Source organism: Oenanthe melanoleuca, chromosome 1A, assembly GCF_029582105.1.
Source record: "Oenanthe melanoleuca isolate GR-GAL-2019-014 chromosome 1A, OMel1.0, whole genome shotgun sequence".
In the NCBI taxonomy this organism is placed as follows: domain Eukaryota; kingdom Metazoa; phylum Chordata; class Aves; order Passeriformes; family Muscicapidae; genus Oenanthe; species Oenanthe melanoleuca.
The window spans coordinates 5,869,743-5,895,452 of record NC_079334.1 but is presented as its reverse complement, the minus strand read 5'-3'; the positions used below and the strand labels follow the sequence as shown (position 1 = coordinate 5,895,452).

The following is a 25,710-nucleotide window of genomic DNA, read 5'->3' as shown; positions in this document are numbered from 1 at the left end:
CTCAGGAAAAAAAGGAAGCAGGTGTCATCCAAAAATCTGAGGGATGCCAGGGCAATGCCCCATGGCCTCTGCCCGTATCTGAATAAAATAAAAGGACTCTTCTGTCTCCTTTTTTTGGACATAAACCTCTGGTGTTTGTGGATTAATTTTCCTGACCCTGTCATCTATTTCATCTGGTGGTTTTGCACAATAACTGCTGTACTTACAGCAGCTCTGGGCTGTGTTGTGTATTCAAACAGCCTGAGGAGCAGAGCTCTCTCCAAGTCATCCTGCAGGCTTTGTGTGAGGCTGCTGAGGAATTCTGCAGTGCTGTATCCAAAATAAGCATCCTTCTGTACCTGGGCAGGAAACTTCAATCAGAAAATCATCGGAATGGGGGAATTACACTTTAAGCTTTCACTGCAGTCTCCAATTGCTTTCATTGTCAAGGATTCTGAGCAGTGGCGAGTTCCTGAAAATCATCTCCACGTGTTTATGGTTACAGCTGTGCTGGATTTTCATGAAGTCACCCAGGAGGAGGGCATGGAGGGGCACAGACACAGACACAGACACAGACACAGAGACACACAGACACACACATACACACACACACACGCACAGAGGTTGTTTCCTCTATGAGAACCTCCTCTGTGACTGCCTGGGACTGATTCAATAATTGTCAGCCTGGGAAACCAATTAAAAAGTTACTTCACCTCCATGAATCCCATTGGTAAAAGTGAAACTCTCTCTTTTTCTTCCAGTTTGTGAGAAGGTGAGGTCGGCCCGGCCCGGCCCAGTCCCGCTCCCCGTGCGGCCTGGCCGGGCAGGGCTGGGGCTGCCACTGAGGCCTCCCCTGTTTACAATTAGGGCCCTGATGGCCAAGTTTCCAGATGGGAAGAGATTGAGGAGATGCCGTGAAAAGATTGGCTGGAAAGAACCTTTTTGTAAGCCATGGGGTGAAAATTCCTATAAAAAATCCTTAAAATTCCTATAAATTGTGGAGAAATACGTGGTGGGGGGTGTCGAAGTATTTGAGAAAAGGATCCTTTGCCCTGAGGGAATGGGGGTCTTTGTTCTGGAGAATAGAAAGATGAACAGAGACATTTGATGGAAAAAAGAGATGAAAAGAATTTTGGCTTGGAACAGCCCTGCAGTCTCAGCAGAGAGGGCAAGAGGGGCAGAATCCCCCCTCCCCTGCTGCCCTGGGCTCTGGCTTGGGGCAGGGCCAGCTCTCACCCACAGCACCCCCAAGTCCTTCTGCCAGGGCTGCTCCCTCTGCTCATCCCCAGCCTGGATTGATCCCAGGGCTTGTCCTGACCCAGCTGCAGCCCCAGCACCTGGTCCTGTTAAACCCCATGACATTCCCATGGGCCACTTCCCAGAAAGAACAGAATTCTCTATAGATCATTTGTGACTCACTACAGAGCAAACATCACACTTAGCACCTTGCACAGTCACTCACCATTTGAAGCCTTTGCAGCCACAAACCCAAAACAGCTCCAGAAAGTCCAGCCTGTGACCAAAGGAAACCAATCTGCCAGTGACTGCTGGAGCTCTGTAGCACTGTCAGTGCTGCCTTTAAGGTGTTCTTTGTGTGTCCTGCACCTGCCTGCTGTTCTGACAGCACATCTGCATTGGCAGTGCATCCTCCCTCAAGTGCCCATTTGGCAGTCAGGTCCTTTTCTTGCAGTGGTACATTTGTCATTTAGAGCCAGATAAAATTGTTTCCATGTCCAGTACAGCAGGAAATTATTTTGTTTACATAAAATATCATTTGTGTCTGCAATGTCTATTCATGTCTGTGTCTGCTTCTATGCAACAGCTTCTGGGCTTTCTAATGGTTTGGGGTGGTTTCTTTTAAGAACCTTGCCTTCATTCACTGTTTTCTCCTAAAATAAAATCAAAATCCCTTGTTTTTGATTTTTGGCCAAGATACCCAGAGCATTTTTTCACCAAGTGTATTCTGAATTCCACAGGTAGCTTGAGACACAGTTGGGATACAGGTCCATAGAAATAGGACAAGCCCTGAGGATCAGCTCTTGGAGGTGTTGCTGTCACAGGTTCTCCTTGACAAAGGTCACTAATGGAGCCAGTCCTGTGTCCAACCTGGCCTGTCCCAGGGAGTGGCACTCATTGCCCAGCTGCAGCAAGAATTAAACCAGCCTGGCATTCTCTGAGGCACTGAGCACAGAAGCAGCAGGGGTCAGGCTGGGATTGTTTAGGGATTGCCTGGCCTTGGCACCAGGATTGGAGCCTGACCCCACCAGAGTGAGGAGGAAATGTTTCACCCTTCCCTTGCAGTAGGGATGCCAGAGGTAATCCAAGAATCACAAGCTGTAAAGGCTAAATTTATTGTAAAACTGAGATCACCAGATGAGGGAACTGTGAAGAAGAGCAACATAGAGGCAGAGTAAACCAAGCACTTTCAAATCCACTTCTGCCCTTGGTAGGGACTTCAAAGAGCTTTCTCCATCCTGCAGCTGATGGAGAGAGCCATGAAAGGCACCAGTAAAGGAGGAATGATTCTGCCACAAAGGACACAGTAAAAGGATAATTCTTGGAGTCACGTGAGGCCCAGTGTCCCAAGAGACACTGAAGCACATGGGGAGAGCTTTGGTGACATTCCCTCTTTCCTGATCACAGCTAAGTATTCCTGGCGCTACCTGTTTCTGCTGTTGGCTTGAATTTTTCTGAGCAGGAAAAGCTCTCAGGCATCATTTCCTCCTGTGCTCAATATCCAAGGAAAAGAGAGCAGAGCACAATGTTGCCATTTCCTGTGGGTCACTCTCATATTTCTCACCAGCTCCTTCACAGCTCACTGGGGCTTTCATTGTTCTGTTTTCTGTCCAGCTCAGCTTCTCTTGGGACTCTGTTCTTCAGCCCTTGCTGGTCTCTGCTGCTCTCCATCCTGTGCCCTTTCCCAGCACATCCGAAATCTGACACTCCTTCCCTTCCCCACACAGGACTGGGGCTTATTTTATGCCCAGAGCTGTGCTGCTGTAGGATCCTTTCCCTTGGGCTGATTCCCATTTCCATCAAAGGCTCTGGGATCCCCTGTGCTCATGGAACACTCTGGGTCAGGGGAAGGTTTATCCACACCCACACCTGACTTTGTCCTGTCCATCCTGCCAAGGACTGGGGTTGCCCTTCCCCAGCAGATCCCAAGCAGAAATCTGTGCTGCCCTTCCCTTGTGGCTGCAGGCAAGGCCAGGCTGTGGCCAGCTGGGGAAGGGTCTCCTTGGGCACAGGCAGGGCTGGGAGCACAGGGCTGTGCATGGATGTGAGCTGCAGAGTCAGCATCTGTTTGGGATCAGCCTGGCCCCAGCCTGGACTCCTCTCCCCTGGCACTGCCTGCCTGAGAGTGCCAGCCCTGGCATGAGACAGTGCCAGACTCCTCCTGTGTGCCAGAGGCAGCTCTTCCAGAGGGGATCCAGCCAGGCTCAGACAGCAGCAGGGAAAGGCTGGGCTCAGCTGGGCCATGAGTCTGGAGCAGAGACTGGGCAGCTAGAGAGAAATGAGACACATCCCATCCATGTTTGCTACAGGAAGCTGGGATAACATCTCAGCCTGGAGCTCTTGCTTTTAGCTCTTCTTCTGAGGCCTTTCTGACATTATTGCAGATTTTTCACACATATTTTTTGTTGTTCTGGTCCCACTGCAAGGTGCAGCTCCTATTTCACCATGTCCAATGGCTGTGCAATGATAGTCGCTATAAGGTCTGATTATAGGATACCTGATCAGGGGAAAAAAGTCAAATGTGATTACATTCCTGACATGCAGTGAAAGGCACAGTGGCACCTGCTAAGCTCTGTTACTCTCACTGGCATCAGGAACTGCCTTGCTGCAATCTCCCTCCCATTCCTCATTTTTGGCCCTCCCACATCTCCACGAAAATTTCCGGGCAATGCTTTCCCATCCAGAAACATTCCCTGCTTTGCTCCCCTGCAGCCAATGGTGCTGACATCACCCTCTCTCTTGTCCTTGCCTCCTGTCTCCTTCCTTTCCCCAGGGAACTGCATCCACTCACATCCTTCCTTGCCCAGCAGAACCACAGCTGTGTCCTGTCCTGCCATCCTCACAGGACAGCCCTGTGTTCCCTGGCACTGAAAGACTCCCTTGCCTTGGCACAGCCATGTGCTCAAGCACCTGCATCTCAAGGAATCAGCTTCCCCCAAACCACAGTCCCTCATCTCCCTTGTGCTCTCTGCTCTTTGCTCTGCCTTTGGCATTTTCCCCTTCCCAGACATTGCATGGCAGGGACTTGCTGGGATGAGCTCACATGGCTGGGTCATGTTCCATGTTGTTGATCCACTTCCACTTCTGCTCCTCTGGAGAGTAAGTGAGACCAAGTAAGTAGTACTCATCTTCTGACTGTGAGAGAAGGTAATTCTGGAAAGGAAGCCAACAATGGGAATAAAATGAAACAAGGAAAATGACATTTTCTTGACCACAAGCACAGAATTCTCAGTGCTAAACAGGAAGCACAGAGTGTAATGTGCATCCAGCCACTGCACTATGCCCACAGCTCCAGAGGATGAATTTCTCCATTTTAGTCCTCTTTTCTATATAAAAATATAATAATACACCTGTGGTTCCATTATAGGTGTAACTTGTAGTTTAACAGGTGTGACTTGATACCTGGATGTAGATGACTAGTGGGAGTCAACCTTCCCACAGAGGGGGTCCCACAAGGGACTGCCTTCTAAAGGGGTCTTCAGGCAAATCCCCTTGCTGCCATTGTATGGCAATTCCACCCAGTTTCCTTTATTATCCAGCAGCTCTGTGAAGGAGGCCAGCGAGCACAGCTCCCTGGAGAACTGGGGGAAAAACTGCAATTTTTATGGGGGAAAGCAAGGGTGGTGCCAAGGGGAAAGACCAATGGATTAGAAAGGATTAACATGGGTACTAAGGCTTGGTGGGATCACTGAAGCCTTTGGGGATAGCTCACCATGATAAGGGAGGATGTGCCAACCTAAGGGGCATCTCTCCAGGAGGATGAGGATAAGGTAAGCAAAGTCCATTCAAGGGACATCCCCCCAGAGCAGGACTGTGGGCAGAGCTGAGGCAGGCCCCTTGGCCTCCACACCTGGTAACACTTTTCCCTTTGCATGGGCTTCCAAAGCCTTTTCAGGTTGTGCCAAACAATGGATCTCACAAAGAAGTGTCTGTTCACCCTCCTTGCCCTGTGTGCTAAATCCCTGTGAAAGCCCAGCCAGCTGGGCAGGGAGTTTGCTCCTTCCCATGGCATCAGGCCCGGGCACAGAAGCTCCCAGGGCCAGGACTCCCAGCCCCAGCAGCCTCTCCCTGTGCAGGGCTTTGCTCCCACTGCCAGCACTGGGGTGTCCATGGCTGGCAGCACAGCCCAGAGCCCAAGGACATGTGCCAGGAGTGGCACAAGTGTCCCTGCTCAGCCCTTGGCCAGGCAGCTCCAGCCCCCTGAGCAGCTGCCCCAGCACTTGGATCTCACCAGCTCTCCCCTGCTCTCAATGATCACCAGGTCTGAGCCCATGGCAGTGCATTCTGCACGGGAGGATTTCCAGCTCTTCTTTTTCCTCTCTGGAGAAAAGAAGTAGCATTTTCTCTCATGTTTTTTCCATTCTGATGGACAGCCTGCAGAAGGGAAGAAGAGGTGTGGAAAATCCATGTTCACACTGACCAAAGGATGCCACAACAAAAGAGAGGTGAGAGAGGCAATTCCAGCCACAGAAATGCCTGTGTGCTTCTGCTGGGAATTGTCGCCAGAGCAGCAGGGATCCCCCACAGGCTCTGCAGCTGATACCAGCAGAGAGGCATCAGCTCTGCCCTGTGCAGCAGGAATGCAGAGCTGAGCCAGCACTGCTTCCAAAGGAGGTGCAAATTCAAACCCTCCATGAGCTCCAGTGCTCTTACATGGCAGAGGAGCTGTTTGTTTTCCTTCTGAACAAAACCCTGACACAGTTTTCTGTCATTTTCTCTTCCTCAACAGCCAATCCCACAGGCTTCTGGCACCTCCCTTTGGAATGACAGAGGATTGCCTACCTGATGCCTCTCCAGGGGTGTGAGACAATGTCTTTGAGCCATTTTGGCTGCCTGCAGTTGGACCATCTGGAAATAAGAACACAATTTTTACCTGCAAGGAATGACCACTATGCCATGAACTGTCACAGAGCTCTGCTGGACCTCTCTGATCCCCCATCACCCAACACAGAATGCAAATTCTACCTCTTTGGTCATTATTCCAGTATAAAAATTATAAAATGCTCCAATCAAGTTCCACTGAGTAAAAGGAAATACTTTAGTGCATTTAAACAATTTATATCTGTATAACAGTGTATTTGGCACATCAAGACCCTATGGAAAATTCATACAAAACTAAAATTTAGAATAATCTCAAAATACATCAGATTTTATTAGGAGCAAAAGTGAAACCTGTGTGCTCTTCAACTTAAAAAAGTACCTTGATTTAATTTCTCAAGTTTAGATCTCAACTTTCTTAGGAGTATTTTTTCAGGTCTGTAGCTGTTCTGAGCCAGTACTGAGCCCCACAAAGGAACTATAACTAAAGCCAGTCCTGTACCTAAGGCCTCCCCTTCCCATGTTATACTTAAAGCTGTATTAAATGCAAATTACACCTTTTCATTTTCTGCTGGTTTATTATTTGTATTTAAATTGCCCCACCCTTTTCTGTTCACTATTTTATAAATGTCAGGACACTGACAGATATCAATCCTGAACTCTTTGCCTCAGAAAAAGAATGAATTGCCTCTCCCAGCCCTACTTTTCAAGTTCCAATGATCAAGTTCCAAGGTCTTTGCCATGTCTTCCCCATGAACTTCTCTCAACTAGGGGCAAATTCTGGAACTTGAGATTGGAAGTGTCTCAGGATTTTCCAGCTATCAAAGGATGGAAAGAAATCAGCAAAACCACCTGAAATTTAAAAATGAATCCTGGAAAACATTTAAAGGAAATACCAAATAGATCTATTAATTTTTTTTTTCTGATGGAAGTAAGATTTTTTTCTACAAAATATTATTTATCTTTCTATGGAGCTCAAAATATGTTATGATCCTAAGCAAACGCCTTTAAGATGTGATTAATTGCCTCCTTCTAATATAATTTAATTCAGAATTATTTTAAGATTTTTCCTGTTATGGGCATCTTGATCTCATCATACAACCTCATCACCTTGTGGGATTCTCACAGTTAGCAATGATATTACTGGTAGGCATCAACAAATCTTTACTTGTTACTTCAAAACATTTGTATAATAAATTCTTTCTCATTTGAATGATGTCAGCTTTTCATTTGGATTTTGGGCTTTTTATCTGTTGGAATTTTAAACTTTGAAACTACTCTAGTCTCTTACAGATTTTCTCTTACAGCCATGGTTTGCTAAAAACTGCTGTTCTTTGCTTTCAAATGTAATTCCTGCTCCTACTGGCTTTATGTGTCATGGTCTGGACATCAGTCAGTGGGAGAGAGATACAAATTAATTGTTGTTATGACAATAACAAAAGAACTTACATGTGATTATTAAACATACTGCCAGCACCAGTACAAGCATTATCACTGCCAATACAGCAACACGTTTTCTGGAACAACAGCTTTTACCTACAGAGGGACAGAAAAATAAAGATCAGGGGAACAGCTGGAATAAAGCCCCTTTCCTTGGCATTCCAAGGTGCTTTTCAGGCTCCCTCTGGGAATCTGGAGCCTTCCAGATCTGCAGGCTGGAGCCAGGCTCAATGTCCTGGTGCTTCCCCACTGCCCCTGGAGCCCTGTGCTCAGGGAACTGAACAGATCCCAACCCAACAATGGTTTGAGGAGAGGGGGAAAGGAGAAGAGTCCTCCCAGCAATCAATGCCCACCCTCTGCTTCCTCATCTCCCTTGTTCACTTCTCACTGCTGCTGGGGACAGGAGCTGGGCTCGGGATGTCACCCATCAGATTTTCCTATTCCTTTGCCAGCACAGCCAACAAGTGTTTATGGGCACAGGATGCAACCCCTCAGCTGCCCCTGCTCTGAGTGGGGAAAGCAGGCAATTGTATCCTCCTGCCTCCTCATGGTTTTGTGCCACTGCATGTTTGGGGCATCAGCATCAGCACCTCTCTCCCCTTCTTGTTTAAATTCCCACCACTTCATCAGACAGTTCAACTCACCAGATGATTTGCAGTTTGCTGCAGCATTTGTGTCTTGGGATTTCACTTTCACTTCTGCATAGGTACAACCTGAGTCTGGGAACAAGAACAGAGCACAGAGAGAGCTGAGAATCAACTTCAGTGAAACAAAAAATGTCTGAATTTGTGAGAAATGCTGAACACAGGACAGCAACTGGTTGATGTGACTGTGGTTAACCGTGCACAAATTATATTTTTCTCCATTATAGGCACTGATCTCTGCTCTGTGGTGACCAGGGACAGGACCCAGGGAATGGCTGGAGCTGTGTCAGGGGAGGGTTAAGGAGGATATCAGGGAAAGGTTATTTTCCCAGAGGGTGTTGGGCACTGAACAGGCTCCCCAGGGAATGGTCACAGCCCCAAGGTTGCCAGAGCTCCAGCAGCATTTGGGCAATGCTTTCAGGGATGCACAGGGTGGGATTATTGGGGTATCTGTGCTGGGCCAGGAGTTGGACTGGATGATCCTTGTGTGTCCCTTCCAGCTCAGGATATTCTGATTCCATTTTCCATGATTTTCACCCTTGGAGCACTTGCTTTAGGCAGGAACAGATCTGGTTTCTCTTCAAGGCAGACAATGCCAGAGGGGACAGGGGCACACACCCACATGGCCAGACTTGACAAAAGGGTAGGAAAGTGCCAAGGGTGGCCTAAGGTTGTTCATGCAGACAGGAATGGTGAGAATGACTAAAACATCAGAGCCTGAAAACAGTAGATTGTGCTGAATTTGGAAGGGATTGAGATCGCATCAAAATTAACAAGGTAAGATGGAGAATAGTGAAGTCTATTCTGCCATCTGCAGGTGACAAATGCAAACCAGCAGGGAAAAGAACATACAGAGAGGAAAGGAAGGTCAGAGGGAGATAAAAAGTGGGTAGGAAGTCAAAACTAGGATGTTGCAATGTTATAAAAATCTCAAAGTCATCGTGACATACAACACTGAGCCCCCTGGGTTCTATCACTGTACAGGGCTAAGACAGAAGTCAGGGTTTTGAGCTCTTTTCAGAAGATGGAGACAATATCTGGGAAATCTTGTACATAAATTCAATGAACATATAGAATAATTGGTAGGGGTTTCCCTGAAAAACAGGAGCAGAGAAACTTCAAAATGTTAATAGAAATCTATCAAAATTTTGAATAGGAACGCATGAGTTAAATTATTAGAAAAATGGAACTTGTAATCACGTGTCATCTATTGTGGTCAGTTGAGCTCTAATTTCATCTGTTGAAGGGGGTAATAAAACCCTGTTTCCTGGGGTGTTCATAACTGCAACCATCAGAAAGGACATGCAGAGGGTTCGCACTTTGTTCAGAAGACAATCACCGGATGGCAAGAAGTAAGTTCTGATAGAGTGAGAGATAGAAAGAAAGAAAAATGGAAATAGAATACAGAAATAAACCGTATGAAGTCTGTTCATCTTTACAACGCCTTTTTATGCTGACATTGCAAAACAAGTGCAAATATTTATGCAATAATTTTAAACTCATTAGAGAAACATAAATCCTTTGTTAGAATTTTACAAAGGGTTTGATCCTAAATCAGACTAAATCTGTCCATGAAACATTTCACACCTGGGAATTACACAAGCAGTTTGCACAGCCAGAGCAGCAGCAGAATCCCCCAGGCAATGCCTGCTGTGCTCAGGGAACAGGAACAGCTGTGCAGGAGATGCTGCAAACTCCAGCAGCAGCAGCCACTCCATCCTCAGCACTTTGCTGCAGCAATCTCACTCTGCTGGGGGACACCAGGCCTGGGCCAGGAGCAATGGATGTTCAGCTCTGGAATAGTCTCCAAAATGGATAAAAACTACTCTCAATATCACACCAGAGACACTCCCTCACACTTGCACCTTAGCAAGAGAAAAGCAGATCTGATAACAACTTGTCTGTGTAAATATAAACAGCCCTATCTGGACACTCCAGCTGCAGTTTTCCAGCTCTGGCCCTCATGCTTCCCTTGTGCTCTTTGGGACTTTGGTGCCCCAAGGAACTCTCTCAACACATGTGGGAGAGAGACTGGAGAATGCAAAGAAAGCTCAGTGCTCAGATCTGCACCTACCTTGGCCATCAGGCACTGTCAGGATTCTGGATCTGGTTAGTTCAGGCAAGTTCAAGTCAGCATAAAGGACATTTTCTGCCATTCTTGTTCCACTCTCTTCTTTCCTCCATGAGCTTATGTGAGAGTCGCTTTGGGCTGGGTACAACTCAGAGCTCCCTCCTCTTTCTAAACTTCAGGAGGAAGTTCTTGACTCATCCGGTCATGCATAAACTTCTAATGAAAAGAGAAGTCTATTTCTACTTCATCTTTGGATGGTGCAAAATTTTATGTCACTTATATGAGGAAATAAATGGATTTCCTGAAGTCACCTGTTTTGGGAAGTGGTTCTGGCATTGGAAGTGTCTTCAGTTGCCAAAGATTCACACATTCACACACAAGCACTGCTTTGTGTTTGAAAAAGAAAAGTTTATTCCATGCACTGGAAAGGAGATGAGCTGTGCAGGGGCCCAGCAGTCAGCCCAGGCAGGGGAGTGGAGCTCTCTGGGGGACCCAGAGCACATCAATAGATCTGCCCTGTCCTGTGCTCAATCTCCAAGGAAAAGAGGGCAGAGCACAGTGTTGCCATTGCCTGTGGGTCACTCTCATATTTCTCACCAGCTCCTTCACAGCTCACTGGGGCTTTCATTGTTCTGTTTTCTGTCCAGCACAGCTTCTCTTGGGACTCTGTTCTTCAGCCCTTGCTGGTCTCTGCTGCTCTCCATCCTGTGCCCTTTCCCAGCACATCCGAAATCTGACACTCCTTCCCTTCCCCACACAGGACTGGGGCTTATTTTATGCCCAGAGCTGTGCTGCTGTAGGATCCTTCCCTTGGGCTAATTCCCATTTCCATCAAAGGCTCTGGGATCCCCTGTGCTCATGGAACACTCTGGGACAGGGGAAGGTTTATCCACACCCACACCTGACTTTGTCCTGTCCATCCTGCCAAGGACTGGGGTTGCCCTTCCCCAGCAGATCCCAAGCAGAAATCTGTGCTGCCCTTCCCTTGTGGCTGCAGGCAAGGCCAGGCTGTGGCCAGCTGGGGAAGGGTCTCCTTGGGCACAGGCAGGGCTGGGAGCACAGGGCTGTGCATGGATGTGAGCTGCAGAGTCGCATCTGTTTGGGATCAGCCTGGCCCCAGCCTGGACTCCTCTCCCCTGGCACTGCCTGCCTGAGAGTGCCAGCCCTGGCATGAGACAGTGCCAGACTCCTCCTGTGTGCCAGAGGCAGCTCTTCCAGAGGGGATCCAGCCAGGCTCAGACAGCAGCAGGGAAAGGCTGGGCTCAGCTGGGCCATGAGTCTGGAGGGGCTGCAGGAGAGCCTGGGAGCAGAGACTGGGCAGCTAGAGAGAAATGAGACACATCCCATCCACGTTTGCTACAGGAAGCTGGGATAACATCTCAGCCTGGAGCTCTTGCTTTTAGCTCTTCTGATGCCTTTGTCACATTATTGCAGATTTTTCACACATGTTTTGTGTTGTATTGGCTCCACTGCAAGGTGCAGCTCCTATTTCACCATGTCCAATGGTCGTGCAGTGATAGTCACTATAATGTCCTCTTATAGAGAACCTGATCAGGGGAAAAAAGTCAAATGTGATTACATTCCTGACATGCAGTGAAAGGCACAGTGGCACCTGCTAAGCTCTGTTACTCTCACTGGCATCAGGAACTGCCTTGCTGCAATCTCCCTCCCATTCCTCATTTTTGGCCCCCACATCTCCATAACAATTTCTGGGCAATGCTTTCCCATCCAGAAACATTCCCTGCTTTGCTCCCCTGCAGCCAATGGTGCTGACATCACCCTCTCTCTTGTCCCTGCCTCCTGTCTCCTTCCTTTCCCCAGGGAACTGCATCCACTCACATCCTTCCTTGCCCAGCAGAACCACAGCTGTGTCCTGTCCTGCCATCCTCACAGGACAGCCCTGTGTTCCCTGGCACTGAAAGGCTCCCTTGCCTTGGCACAGCCATGTGCTCAAGCACCTGCATCTCAAGGAATCAGCTTCCCCCAAACCACAGTCCCTCATCTCCCTTGGGCTCTCTGCTCTTTGCTCTGCCTTTGGCATTTTCCCCTTCCCAGACATTGCATGGCAGGGACTTGCTGGGATGAGCTCACCTGGCTCGGTCATATTCCACATTGTTGATCCACTTCCACTTCTGCTCCTCTGGAGAGTATCTGAGGCCAAGGAAGTAGTATGAACCTCCTGATTGTGAGAGAAGGTAATTCTGGAAAGGAAGCCAACAATTGGAACACATGAAAAGGACATTTTCTTCACCAGAGGTATAGAAGTCTCAGTGCTAAACAGGAAGCACAGAGAGTGTAGTGTGAATCCAGCCACTGCACCTCTGCCCAGAGCTCGAGGGGATGAATTTCTCATTTTTAGAGGCCACTTATGGATATAATAAATGTACCAATATACCTGTGGTAACATTATAGGTGTAATTTGTAGATTAACAGGTGTGACGTGATACCCGGGGACACTTTTTCCTAATGTTTGGGGTGGCAAAGCCTTTTCAGTGTTTGTCACAGCCATAGCTCTCACAAAGAACTGTCTGTTCACCCTCCTTGCCCAGTGTGCTAAATCCCTGTGGAACCCCAGCCGGCTGGGCAGGGAGTTTGCTCCTTCCCATGGCATCAGGCCTGGGCACAGAAGCTCCCAGGGCCAGGACTCCCAGCCCCAGCAGCCTCTCCCTGTGCAGGGCTTTGCTCCCACTGCCAGCACTGGGGTGTCCATGGCTGGCAGCACGGCCCAGAGCCCAAGGACATGTGCCAGGAGTGGCACAAGTGTCCCTGCTCAGCCCTTGGCCAGGCAGCTCCAGCCCCCTGAGCAGCTGCCCCAGCACTTGGATCTCACCAGCTCTTCCCTGCTCTCAATGATCACCAGGTCTGAGCCCATGGCACGGCATTCTGCACGGGAGGAATTCCAGTCCTCCTTTTTCTGCTCTGGAGAAAAGAAGTAGCATTTTTCCCCATGTTTTTTCCATTCTGATGGACAGCCTGCAGGAGGGAAGAAGAGGTTTGGAAAATCCATGTTCACACTGACCAAAGGATGCCACAACAAAAGAGAGGTGAGAGAGGCAATTCCAGCCACAGAAATGCCTGTGTGCTCCTGCTGGGAATTGTCACCAGAGCAGCAGGGATCCCCCACAGGCTCTGCAGCTGATACCAGCCCAAAATCACCAGGCAGGAGCCACACAGGGAGCAGCACAGCAAACATGATCCTGTCTTTCCCCTCCTTGCTCAGCAGCTCCTGAACAGCCACAGAGAATTGCACTGAGGTGAAAGGCTGCCAATGGAGGGGCCCTGGGAAAGCAGCACAGGCACATTGTCCATCCTGCTCCCTGCAGGGCTGCCTACTACAGGGATTGTTCCTCCTGTCCCTTCCCTGCCTCACTCTGCTCTGCTCTGGCAGCAGAGAGGCATCAGCTCTGCCCTGTGCAGCAGGAATGCAGAGCTGAGCCAGCACTGCTTCCAAAGGAGGTGCAAATGCAAACCCTCCATGGGCTCCAGAGCTCTGCCATGGCAGAGGGGCTGTTTGTTTTCCTTCTGAACAAAACCCTGACACAGTTCTTTTTCTGTCCCACTCCACAGCCAATCCCACAGGCTTCTGACACCTCCATTTGGAATGACAGAGAATTGCCTACCTGATGCCTCTCCAGGAGTGTGAGACAATGTCTTTGAGCCATTTTGGCTGCCTGCAGTTGGACCATCTGGAAATAAGAACACAATTTTTACCTGCAAGGAATGACCACTATGCCATGAACTGTCACAGAGCTCTGCTGGACCTCTCTGATCCCCCATCACCCAACACAGAATGCAAATTCTACCTCTTTGCTCATGATTTCAGTATAAAAATTATAAAATGCTCCAATCAAGTTCCACTGAGTAAAAGGAAATACTTTAGTGCATTTAAACAATTTATAATTTAATAATAGTGTATTTGGCACATCAAGACCCTATGGAAAATTCATACAAAACTAAAATTTAGAATAATCTCAAAATACATCAGATTTTATTAGGAGCAAAAGTGAAACCTGTGTGCTCTTCAACTTAAAAACTATATTGATTTAATTTCTCAAGTTTAGATCTCAACTATCTTAGGAGTATTTTTTTCAGGTCTGTAGCTGTTCTGAGCCAGTACTGAGCCCCACAAAGGAACTATAACTAAAGCCAGTCCTGGACCTAAGGCCTCCCCTTCCCATGTTATACTTAGAGCTGTATTAAATGCAAATTACACCCTTTTATTTTCTGTTGGTTTATTATTTGTTTTTAATTTGCCCCACCCTTTGCTATTTGATATTTTATAAATGTTAGAGCACTGTCAGATACAAATTCTGATCTCTTTGCCTTGAAAAAAGAAGAATGCATTGCCTCCCAGCCCTACTTTTTAAGTTCCAAGGATCAAAGGCTTTGCCATGTCTTCCCCATGTGCATCTCTGGGACTTGAGATTGAAAGCTTTTCAATATTCCTCAGTTATCAAATGATCGAAAGAAACAAGTAAAACCATCTGAAATTTAAAAAGAATTCCTTAAAAACATTTAAAGGAAACACCAAATAGTTTTGGTTTTTTTTTCCCGATGGAAGTAAGATTTTTTTTCTACAAAATATTATTTATCTTTCTATCTAGTTCAAAATATGTTATGATCTTAAGCAAACTCCTTTAAGATGTGATTTAGTTGCCTCCTTCTAAAGATCTGTAATTCAGAATTATTTTAAGCTTTTTCGTTTTATGGGCATCTTGGTCTCATCATACAACCTCATCACCTTGTGAGATTCTCACAGTTAGCAAGGATATTACTGGTAGGCATCAACAAATCTTTACTTGTTTATTCAAAACATTTGTATAATAAATTCTTTGTCATTTGAATGTTGTCAGTTGCTTTTCATTTAGATTTTGGCTTTTTTATCTATTGGAATTTTTAACGTTTAAACCACTTGACTTTCTTGCAGATTTTCTCTTACAGCCATGGTTGGCTAAAAACTGCTGTCCTTTATTTCCAAATGTAACTTCTGTTCCTACTGGCTTTATGTGTCAGGACCAGAACATCAGTCAGTGGGAGAGAGACACAAATTAATTGTGTTATGACATATCTTGGGTTGCAATATAGGATATGGCCAGAAATGTGTATTCTGTCACCATCTGTTTGCAGCTGGGTGGGGCAGTGATTTCCTTATCACCGTGGCACATATTAGCTGCTAATGGGCCATCTTTAAACCAGCTGGGGCAATCATCTTGATCTTTTCCACAGCCCATCCTCCCCCCAGGAGATATCATCTGCTGCTGGGCCATTGTGTGACTGATAAAATTCCATCATCCCACTGGGAGATGCTCCAGATAGGGGAGGAGCCTTTCCTACCCAGATAAAAACTGAGATTTTGGGTAGCAAGTCATCCATCTTTCCACTGGATTCCAGAGGAACACTGGACCTTTTCACATCATCCCTGGAGCTTCAGAGGAAAACTGCACCTTCTACAGGAGCACTGCTCCAGCTGAACCACATCTGCCACTGCAGGAGGATGCAGCCACCATTTAATGGGACTGTGCCAACACCCTGACTGACTGACAGGGTGTCAGGCTGTATTCTGACTCTGTCAGTGTTTTGGGATTGTTCTTTGTAATACTGCATTTCTATTTTAATTTTCCTAGTAAAGAACTGTTATTCCTAATTCCCATATCTTTTCCTGAGAGGCACTTAATTTCAAAATTATAATAATAATTTGAAGAGAGAGGGTTTAAATTCTCCATTACAAAGAGAAGCTTCTGCCTTTATTGGCAGACACCTGTCCTTCAAACCAGGACTTCACACTAACAAAAGAACTTACATGTGATTATTAAATACACTGCCAGCATCAGTACAAGCATTATCACTGCCAATACAGCAACACGTTTTCTGGAACAACAGCTTTTACCTACAGAGGGACAGAAAAATAAAGATCAGGGGAACAGCTGGAATAAAGCCCCTTTCCTTGGCATTCCAAGGTGCTTTTCAGGCTCCCTCTGGGAATCTGGGGCCTTCCAGATCTGCAGGCTGGAGCCAGGCTCAATGTCCTGGTGCTTCCCCACTGCCTCTGGAGTCCTGTGCTCAGGGAACTGAACAGATCCCAACCCAACAATGGTTTGAGGAGAGGGGAAAAGGAGAAGAGTCCTCCCAGCAATCAATGCCCACCCTCTGCTTCCTCATCTCCCTTGTTCACTTCTCACTGCTGCTGGGGACAGGAGCTGGGCTCAGGATGTCACCCATCAGATTTTCCTATTCCTTTGCCAGCACAGCCAACAAGTGTTTATGGGCACAGGATGCAACCCCTCAGCTGCCCCTGCTCTGAGTGGGGAAAGCAGGCAATTGTATCTTCCTGCCTCCTCATGGTTTTGTGTCACTGCATGTTTGGGGCATCAGCATCAGCTCCTCTCTCCCCTTCTTGTTTAAATTCCCACCACTTCATCAGACAGTTCAGCTCACCAGATGATTTGCAGTTTGATGCAGCATTTGTGCCTTGGGATTTCACTTTCACTTCTGCATAGGTACAACCTGAGTCTGAGAACAAGAACAGAGCACAGAGAGAGCTGAGAATCAACTTCAGTGAAACAAAAAATGTCTGAATTTGTGAGAAATGCTGAACACAGGACAGCAACTGGTTGATGTGACTGTGGTTAACCATGCACAAATTATATTTTTCTCCATTATAGGCATTGATCTCTGCTCTGTGGTGACCAGGGACACGACCCAAGGAATGGCTGGAGCTGTGTCAGGAGAGGGTTAAGGTGGATATCAGGGAAAGGTTATTTTTCCAGAGGGTGTTGGGCACTGACCAGGCTCCCCAGGGAATGGTCACAGCCCCAAGGTTGCCAGACTCCAGCAGCATTTGGGCAATGCTCTCAGGGATGCACAGGATGGGATTATTGAATTGTCTATGCTGGGCCAGGAGTTGGACTGGATGATCCTTGTGTGTCCCTTCCAGCTATGGATATTCTGATTCCATTTTCCATGATTTTCACCCTTGGAGCACTTGCTTTAGGCAGGAACAGATTTGGTTTCTCTTCAAGGCAGAGAATGGCAGAGGGGATAGGGGCACATACCCACATGGCCAGACTTGACAAAAGGGTAGGAAAGTGCCAAGGGTGGCCTAAGGTTGTTCATGCAGACAGGAATGGTGAGAATGACTAAAACATCAGAGCCTGAAAACAGTAGATTGTGCTGAATTTGGGTGAGTTTGAGATTTCATCAAAATTAACAAGCTAACATGGAGAATAGTGAAATCTGTTCTGCCATCTGCAGGTGATAAATACAAACCAGCAAGGAAGAAAACATACAGAGAGGAAAGAAAGATCAGAGGGACAAAAGAAGTAGATAGAAAGTGAAAACTAGGATGTTGCAATCTAATAAAAATCTCAAAGTCATCGTGACATACAACACTGAGCCCCCTGGTTTCTATCACTGTACAGGGCTAAGACAGAAGTCAGGGGTTTGAGCTCTTTTCAGAAGATGGAGACAATATCTGGGAAATCTTGTGCATCAATTCAGTGAACAAAGAGTAGGTGGTAGTGGTTTGCCGGAAAGACATGAGCAGATAAACATAGAAATGTTAATAGAAATCTATCAGAACTCTGATTAGAAGTACATGTGTTAAATTATGAGGAAAATCGAACTTTAATCAAGTGTCATCTTTTATGGTCAATTGAGCCCAGAATTCATCTTTTGAAGGGGGTGCTAAAACCCTGTTTCCTGGGGTGTTCATAACTCCACACAACTAAAAAGACATGCAGAGGTTTCACACTTTGCTCAGAAGACAATCACCGGATGGCAAGAAGTAAGTTCTGTCAGAGTGAAAGGAGCATTAGGAAAAAAACAAATTAAAATGAAAAAAAAAATACAGAAACACACTATAAAGTCTGTTCATTTTAGGATGTACTTTTAAGCACATATTGCAAAACAAGTGTAAATATTTATGTAATAATTTTAAACTCATTAATGGAAGATAAATCCTTTGTTAGAATTTTACAAAGGGTTTGATCCTAAATCAGACTAAACCTGTCCATGAAACATTTCACACCTGGGCATTACACAAGCAGTTTGCACAGCCAGAGCAGCAGCAGAAGCCCCCAGGCAATGCCTGCTGTGCTCAGGGAGCAGGAACAGCTGTGCAGGAGATGCTGCAAACTCCAGCAGCAGCAGCCACTCCATCCTCAGCACTTTGCTGCAGCAATCTCACTCTGCTGGGGGACACCAGGCCTGGGCCAGGAGCAATGGATGCTCAGCTCTGGAATAGTCTCCAAAATGGATAAAAACTACTCTCAATATCACACCAGAGACACTCCCTCACACTTGCACCTTAGCAAGGGAAAAGTAGATCTGATAACAACTTGTCTGTGTAAATATAAACAGCCCTATCTGGACACTCCAGCTGCAGTTTTCCATCTCTGGCCCTCATGCTTCCCTTGTGCTCTTTGGGACTTTGGTGCCCCAAGGAACTCTCTCAACACATGTGGGAGAGAGACTGGAAAATGCAAAGAAAGCTCAGTGCTCAGCACTGCACCTACCTTGGCCATCAGGGACTGTCAGGATTCTGGATCTGGTTAGTTCAGGCAAGTTCAAGTCAGCATAAAGGACATTTTCTGCCATTCTTGTTCCACTCTCTTCTTTCCTCCCTTGGCTGTTCTGAGAGTCACTTTGGGCTGGGTACAACTCAGAGCTCCCTCCTCTTTCTAACCCTCAGGAGGAAGTTCTTGACTCTTCCGGCCATGCATAAACTTCTAACGAAAAGAGAAGTCTATTTCTACTTCATCTTCTTATAGCATAGAATTTTATGTCACTAACATGAGGAAATACAAGTTCATGGCCTCTCTGAAGACACCTGTGTTGGGAAGTGGTTCTGGCATTAGTAAGTTCCCAAAGCTTCACACACCCACACACAAAACTCTTTGTCCTGCTGTGTCCTGAGCACTGTGGGCTCTGTTCAGCTCACAGACATTGTCTGCTTCTCTAGAAGTGAATTCTGGGGGCAAATGGGGATTCAGAAAGGGGGATTAGTCCAGCCTATTTTGGCAAGTTGCTTAATGTTTAAAGGCAGCAACTAGAACAGTGGAGCCTAAACAAAACAATCCCTTGCCTTTCCAGGTTTGTAATATCCCTCTGGGCAGTTTGGGTCAGCTGTGTCCCCTCTCAACTTCTTGTGCACCCCCAGCCCCCTCAGTGGTGGGGTGGGATGAGAAAGAGTGGACTCTCACTCTGTTTAATCTCTGCTCAGGAAGAACTAAAACATCTCTGTGTTCTCAACACTGTTCCAGCACAAACCCAAAGTGTAGCCCATACCAGTTGCTATGAAGGAAATTAACTCCATCCCAGCCAAAACCAGCCCAGGGCCCTAGAATTTAAGTAGGATGTGAAGGTGCTTGAATGGAGGCTCTGAGGAAGGGAACAAAGCTGGCAGAAGAGTTGGAATGAATGTCCTGTGAGGAGCTGCTGAGGTTTGTCCAGTTTGGAGAAAAGGAGGCTGAGGGGTGACCTCTTTTCTCTCTGGAGTCCCAGCACAGGAAGGACATGGAACTGGAGAGAGTCCAGAAGAGGCCAACAGATTTCCCAAAGAAGCTGTGGCTCCCCCATCTCTGGAAGTGACCAAGGTCAGGTTGGAGCAACCTGAGCAACCTGGGACGGTGAAAGTTGTCCCTGTCCATGAAGAGAAGGTCAAGGATGAGATGATCCTAAGGTCACTTCCAACCCAAACCATTCCATGATTCTATGAGTACTATATTCCTGTCTTTACAGAACTATAAGACATTGCTTTTCTGATTTAGAACAAATTATAGAAAATTTGACTGGTTTTTAATAAAATAAATACCATTTCTTATTGAATCTATCTCTTTCACAGAGAGATAATATCCTAATGGAAATATTCTCTCAGGGCCATCAGATCTGGAACACCCTCTGCTCGCCAGTGCTAATGGCAGAGGCTTCTTCAAAGGGCCAAGGATGTGATCTGGTATTCTGTGCCTCATGTCCCATAATCAGAGGCCCAGGGAAGCCAAGCAAACACAACCTGTGTGAGAGAAAGAAGAGGAAGTGAAGCAATTTCTGTGGTGGTTGTAGACTCAGAAGTCTGTACTGTGGTCAAATTAAGGTTTGCAGTGGCACGCAGACCTGACAGAGAGACGTGTCCAGAAATTCTGTGACAAGCAGCTGAGTACTGAGGCCTAAATAACAGACCTGACTGAGGCCTGAGCAACAGGCCCTGAGCCAGAGATGCCTCTACATGAACCTTCCAACCAAATGCTCTCGCTCTCTCTCTCTCTCTCTCTATATATATATTCAGTCATTATGAACTGTTGTTATATGTGTTTGTTTACTGGCAAAACATGTTTACCTTTCCATATCCAGAAACTGGATAAGGCCACATCTTGCCTAATTAGGGGGGAGTATACAATCAGAGACAATTCCCTTGGTTTCCCCTTGAGCCCTGGCCAGGCTTTGAGAGAAATCCAACAGGGGAATGAAACTAGAAATTATGTCAGCTTGTTGGTTTAAGAGTATAAAAGCTGGGCTACTATCACAACAAAGTCGGGAAGCCATTCCATATCTGCACAAAGGTGGAATAGGTTGGAAAGAATCTTAAAGATCATCTTGTTCCAAATCCCTGCCATGGCCATGGACACCCTCTACTATCCCAGGTTGCTCAGAGCTTGATTCAACCTGGCCTTAGACACTGCCAGGGATGGGGCAGCCACAGCTGCTCTGGGCAACCCAGAGTATTCTGTGATTCAGCTCCACCAAGTCTTAATTATTTTTTTCATTCAGGTTTTTTTCTACTAGGGTATTGCATTACTAATTTGCCAATTGTAATATGGACTGAGTGTAGGAAATATCCATCAATGTTTCCATTGAGTAGAATCAACTTTTTCGGGTTTATTGCTGGTTTTCTGGAGTGACAAGCACATGACAGCACCAATCCCACAAAATTTGCCATAAAAATAGTGCCCCTCTTTCCTGTGGAATATTGCCTACGCTGATCAGCAGGTTCTGCTGCATCTTGAGGGAGTGCTGACTGTGTGGGCCGGTGCTGTTTGAAGGAGAAAGGTGCAATACCCCACTGAGTTGGTGCTTTTGAACTCCATTTCACAAAGAGGGTGGAAATACCATGGGGGGAAGTTAAAAGGGGGCTTGAGCTTTCCTTGTAAATCCTTTTATATGATACTGAGATGCTGCATAACTTAATACTGAAGACAGCACACCAGGTAGTTTGTATTGTATTTCAGAGCACTTAGCCACACTTTTCAGAATTTAAATGTATAGTTATTATTTCTCTTGTGGTATTGTGTATTTCCCACAAAACTGTGATGAGAAGTAAATATCTTCAGTAAATTAAAGATATTTCAACGTGGGTCTATTTGGGTGGGACAATGGCCCTGTATGTCTGTGTTAATAATGAGATATATGTATTAATAATTCTGTTGCAATACATTAGCACATAATGCATTTGGCATCCTAAGCTCTAGCTAAGGGCATGGGCAACATCTGACAGCATTTCCCTAACAAATAACCCCTCACAGTCCCACTTCTCTCCTACTCTTGCCAGCTCTATTTCCATGTTTCCAAGACCAGTCATGTCCATCTTTCAGCCTGTGCAAACCCAAATTCTGTGTGGCTATGACCAAGAAGGACAGAAGAAGGGGAGATTTTTAAATACCAGGCTCTTGTCCAATACTTACATTGTGCAGTCTCAGGTCAGAGGTGAAGAATCTTCTTGGGTCAGTTCAGTCTCTGTACCTCATCAAGAAAACAGATATGATAAAGATTTCATTACAAGATCCAGATTCAAAGATAAGTAGTCTGCAAATCAGCTACTCTGAAATAGATAAAATATTTAAAATTAAATATATATTATGAATTAAAAATGCAGTAAACACTTGGAAAAACAAGCCTCCTTTGTTAAAGCAAGCCTTTTGGGCAGGTTTTTCACCCCTTGACAATATTCCAATAATGACTTTTTTTTTGGCTGTAGTAAAAAGGAAAATGAAAACAAAAACCAAGGCTGTGAAAGAGAGGCCTAGAAGGGAGATTTCAAATAGAGAACTTCACTTAAATTCCACTTACAGTAACTAGGATGTCTTTCCCTTAAAGTATCTGTTCTTTGGGTTTAATAAATAAATTGGATTCAGTGGATGTGCTTGACAGCTCAGCAAATGTGGATTTTTCTGGATTTAATGTGCTTGCTCAATGTATCCAGACCTAAATAATTTGCAGATATTTTCTGATGTGTAAAAGATTTGAAAAAACCCTGTAACTTTTGTGGGACCAAAATTATTTTTTAATATAAACAAAGAGTTTCCACTACCAAGGAGGAAAATATCATTGTTAATGTTAAATATATTTTCTGAAAATAAGGGAATGTTTAACACTTCTGAAATCAAACATTTCAAATTTGCCTTTCTTTTGGATGAAAGAGGATGTTCTTTTAGGAGAAATTAAATGTTTTGGGTTTACCCTAAATTGCTTTTAAAAAATCATTGTTAAACAAATAAGAACAAGTGTTTCATCTATTTTTACCTGCAGTGATTCACAACCAAAAGGTCTGTCTGGGTCACAATCCAAAAAAGATTTAAAAAGTGGCTATGACAAGAATAATTTTGTAACCAGCTGATGACCATAAGGAAGACTGTCTACATTACTCCCTCCAAAGTTTACCTATTTTTAGAAAAATGTTGCGACATATTTTGTGCAAAATATATTTTACTGTTGTGTGAAAGAGGAACTGAAAACAGCTGAACAAAGTAAAATCACAGCAACTGGGAAACACTTCCCAGGAATAAACTCTTTCTCTTTGGATAAAATTAAGCTTCCTGTTTCTCTTTTATAATTGAAGTAAAACAAAACAACAGCCTGGTTTTCATTTAGCAGCATTGGAGGCATTTTTTTCCCTCTAAACTCCAGCTGCTTTAACATCAGGTGTCTATCCGTAGTGGTTGCCTGACAATGCAAAAAACAAGAATTTCAAAGGATGTCCTGTCCTATGCCTGACATATTTAAGTGTGCCAGGGCCTCATCAGCCCTCAAGGGAACAATTTCTTCCTCTCATCCAATCTAAACCTCCCTTTTGTCAGTTTAAATCCATTCCCCCTTGTCCTGTCACTCCAGGCCCTTGTCAAGAGTCTCTCTCTATCTTTCCTGGAGGCTCCTTCCATGCACTGCAAGGTCACAATGAAGTCACCCCAAAGCCTTTTGTCTTCCAGGCTGGAAAATCCCAATTCTCTCAGCCTTTCCAGGCTGAAGATTCCCAATCCTTTTAGCCTTTTTTTCAATATACTTGGAGCATGACCCTTGGCAAAGGGGGATGAAGAAGAAACCTGATCAACTTACAGAGAAGCAGATGCTGCCCTTTTGGAAGGCACCTCTTGTCACAATGTCAGACCCAGGCAGCTCTCCATGAGGGCTGAATCCAGATGCCACCCAGCCAGTTGTGTGGATGTGCAGCTCAACCCCATCAGCTCCTGTTCCTTGTGGTCCCAGCAGAGGTAGAACATGCTGGAAGGATCCAGGAAAGTGGGGAAACGCAGCAGTGGATATGCAAGCTGGTCAAAGCATGGGAGGAACAAGAGGAAAAGAATTATCTTGATTCCTGAGAAGAACAAAACCATCATCTCTGCAGTCTCTGAGTCCTGCTGATACCTTGGGCAGCCATGAGAAGCCCAGTTTCTATGGAAGTGCCCGAGGCTGGGCCTATTGCCAGGAAGGAGGGCTGGAACCCAACTGTTCTATATTCAATTTAAAATGTAGGGAAGATCAACACTTTATATAACATGCCCTGGCACCTTGCCTGAGTGAAACTGTACTATGCCATCTCATAGACATCTTTAAACATTTTTAACAGCTGTTTTGTACTACAAAAACCAAAACAAGGCAGCCAAGTGTTTACCTCCTACTCAGGGTGGGTGAATGTTGGCTCTCCTCACCAAGGGAAAAAGGGCTCTTCTTGTCTTGCCATTGAAGATTTTGAAATGAACCCTGATTGTGCCACTTGGTGGGATGGTTATGGACAAATTTGCTGGGAAGAAGCTCAGTCTTTATGCCACGGCTTATCAGAGGAAGCTGTTGTGGCACATGGAAAGGGCTGCTGTTACAGCAATCTGGAAGAGTAGAATAAGAAAAATGCCTCTACTCCATGTGCTATTCCTTAGTGGGAGTGAGTCAAAGGAGAAAAGTGCATCATCTCTTGTGCTGCCTGAGACCTTTCAGTGTAAGGACATAAAAACAAAAACCCTTAGCAAGTTTCTGACCAGTTCTGCCAGGAAGTGCCTTGTCCATCATCGCCAATTTGCCCAATTGCATAATCCACTATGAAACTTATCCCAGATCTGTGGAGTTTGGAGGACATAGTAGTTTATTCCTATTAACTTGCAGGGAAAATGTAGAAAAGCTATTTGTATTTTCTGAGGCAGGTGTTAGAAGAAGAGATGAACAACAGAGAAGGAGAGTTACCTGATCTGATCCTCAGGGATGGAGTTTAAAGAGACCAAGTTGCATACAGATTTCTTGAGTCCCAGGTCATGTTGTTAACAGCTCTGCTTTAGACAGCAAGTATATTTATGGTTCCTTCTTTCAGTTCTCTAACTAAATGCTAGTTTTTTATACTGTCTGCTCCAGAGAGACCCAAGACTCTTTTTGGGGGAACCAAGGCTGAGCGATACAGAGATGCAAACTGAATATTTGAAGGTTAGGACAGCACAGGGATATCAAAACTGAGATACTTTGGCCCCTCCAGGAGATGAACCAAAGACAGAATTAATCATGAAGTGGGGAGGGAAAAAGACAAGGGAATCTGCATCTTGCAGAGTTGCCCATGTGAGAAATTTTCACTACGTCTTGTTCTCCACTTTTAGGCAGAAAATCCCTTCCTCACAAGGAAAAGAGTGTGAGGTTGGAGGATGCAACTGAGATGCTGCTGGGATGTTCCACTCCTGGAATTACAAGGAGAAGTGGTTTAGCTGTGTTGGAGTTGCATGGTCTCTTGGGTGGAACAAGATGTGGTGGTGCTTGCATGGCACTGCTGAGGGGCGTGGGAGGGATGTGCAGGAGCAGGAAGATACCACAGATTGGCAGTGAGCAGCATGCCAAGGAAGATTTTAAAATTATAGATGACCTGAGAAGACGGAGGAAGAGAAAATCTGCTTCCTTTAGAAAACTAAATGCTCATACAGGAGCCAAGTGTGAAGAAAAAAAAAAAGAGGAGAGTCAGAACCACAGGATGCAATAGCACCTCTGAGTATCTGCCTCAGGCAACAGACAGAGACAGACAGGAGAGAAAGCAGTGAAGTTTCACCGAGTTTTCTCTCTGAGGATTATGATGACGTGCAACAAACTTGGGAGGTGAAGAAGAAGGAAAATGCTATGCCCAATACTCTCAAAACAGCCCTGATTGTTCCACTGCTGAAATCCTTTGTAGGCAGCAGGCACGTCCCTGACTCACAGCCAACTTTTACCCCACACCTCCCCACTCAGCAACTCCCTGCTGCAGCACAGGAAGCAGCAGAATCCTGTTATATAGAGCCAGTTGAAGCA

The 25,710-nt window shown here is 45.7% G+C and overlaps 1 protein-coding gene and 1 long non-coding RNA gene across 6 annotated transcripts in view; both read right to left on the bottom strand.

The window, feature by feature from the left end:
* The window catches only part of LOC130267149 (C-type lectin domain family 5 member A-like), a 30,742-nt gene extending 11,732 nt beyond the window's left edge, over nt 1-19,010 (bottom strand). The window contains exons 1-7 of one of the 4 annotated variants that reach the window (XM_056516484.1): nt 18,702-19,010; nt 16,624-16,698; nt 15,989-16,075; nt 13,809-13,874; nt 13,019-13,161; nt 12,280-12,389; nt 3,472-3,712 (exon numbers count right to left, since the gene is read on the bottom strand). In XM_056516484.1, coding sequence (XP_056372459.1) covers nt 3,562-3,712; nt 12,280-12,389; nt 13,019-13,161; nt 13,809-13,874; nt 15,989-16,075; nt 16,624-16,698; nt 18,702-18,783 — 714 coding nt within the window. In that variant the 5' untranslated portion in view covers nt 18,784-19,010 and the 3' untranslated portion in view covers nt 3,472-3,561. Of the gene's footprint in view, nt 1-692; nt 1,138-3,471; nt 3,713-10,284; nt 11,736-12,279; nt 12,390-13,018; nt 13,162-13,808; nt 13,875-15,988; nt 16,076-16,623; nt 16,699-18,701 lie in introns of those variants that run through there. The other 3 variants (XM_056516485.1, XM_056516482.1, XM_056516481.1) reach the window with 3 other exon arrangements.
* Nucleotides 19,011-20,022: 1,012 nt separating this feature from the next.
* On the bottom strand, nt 20,023-24,704 carry LOC130267148 (uncharacterized). 2 transcript variants are annotated; one of them, XR_008843069.1, is made up of 4 exons: nt 24,631-24,704; nt 23,512-23,723; nt 21,864-21,921; nt 20,023-20,197 (listed from the first exon to the last, which is right to left on the bottom strand). It is a non-coding gene; the product is annotated as an uncharacterized LOC130267148 (long non-coding RNA). The 2 variants fall into 2 exon arrangements; XR_008843068.1 differs by lacking the exon at nt 20,023-20,197 and having other exon boundaries at nt 21,846-21,921.
* Between the last annotated feature and the right edge of the window lie 1,006 nt (nt 24,705-25,710).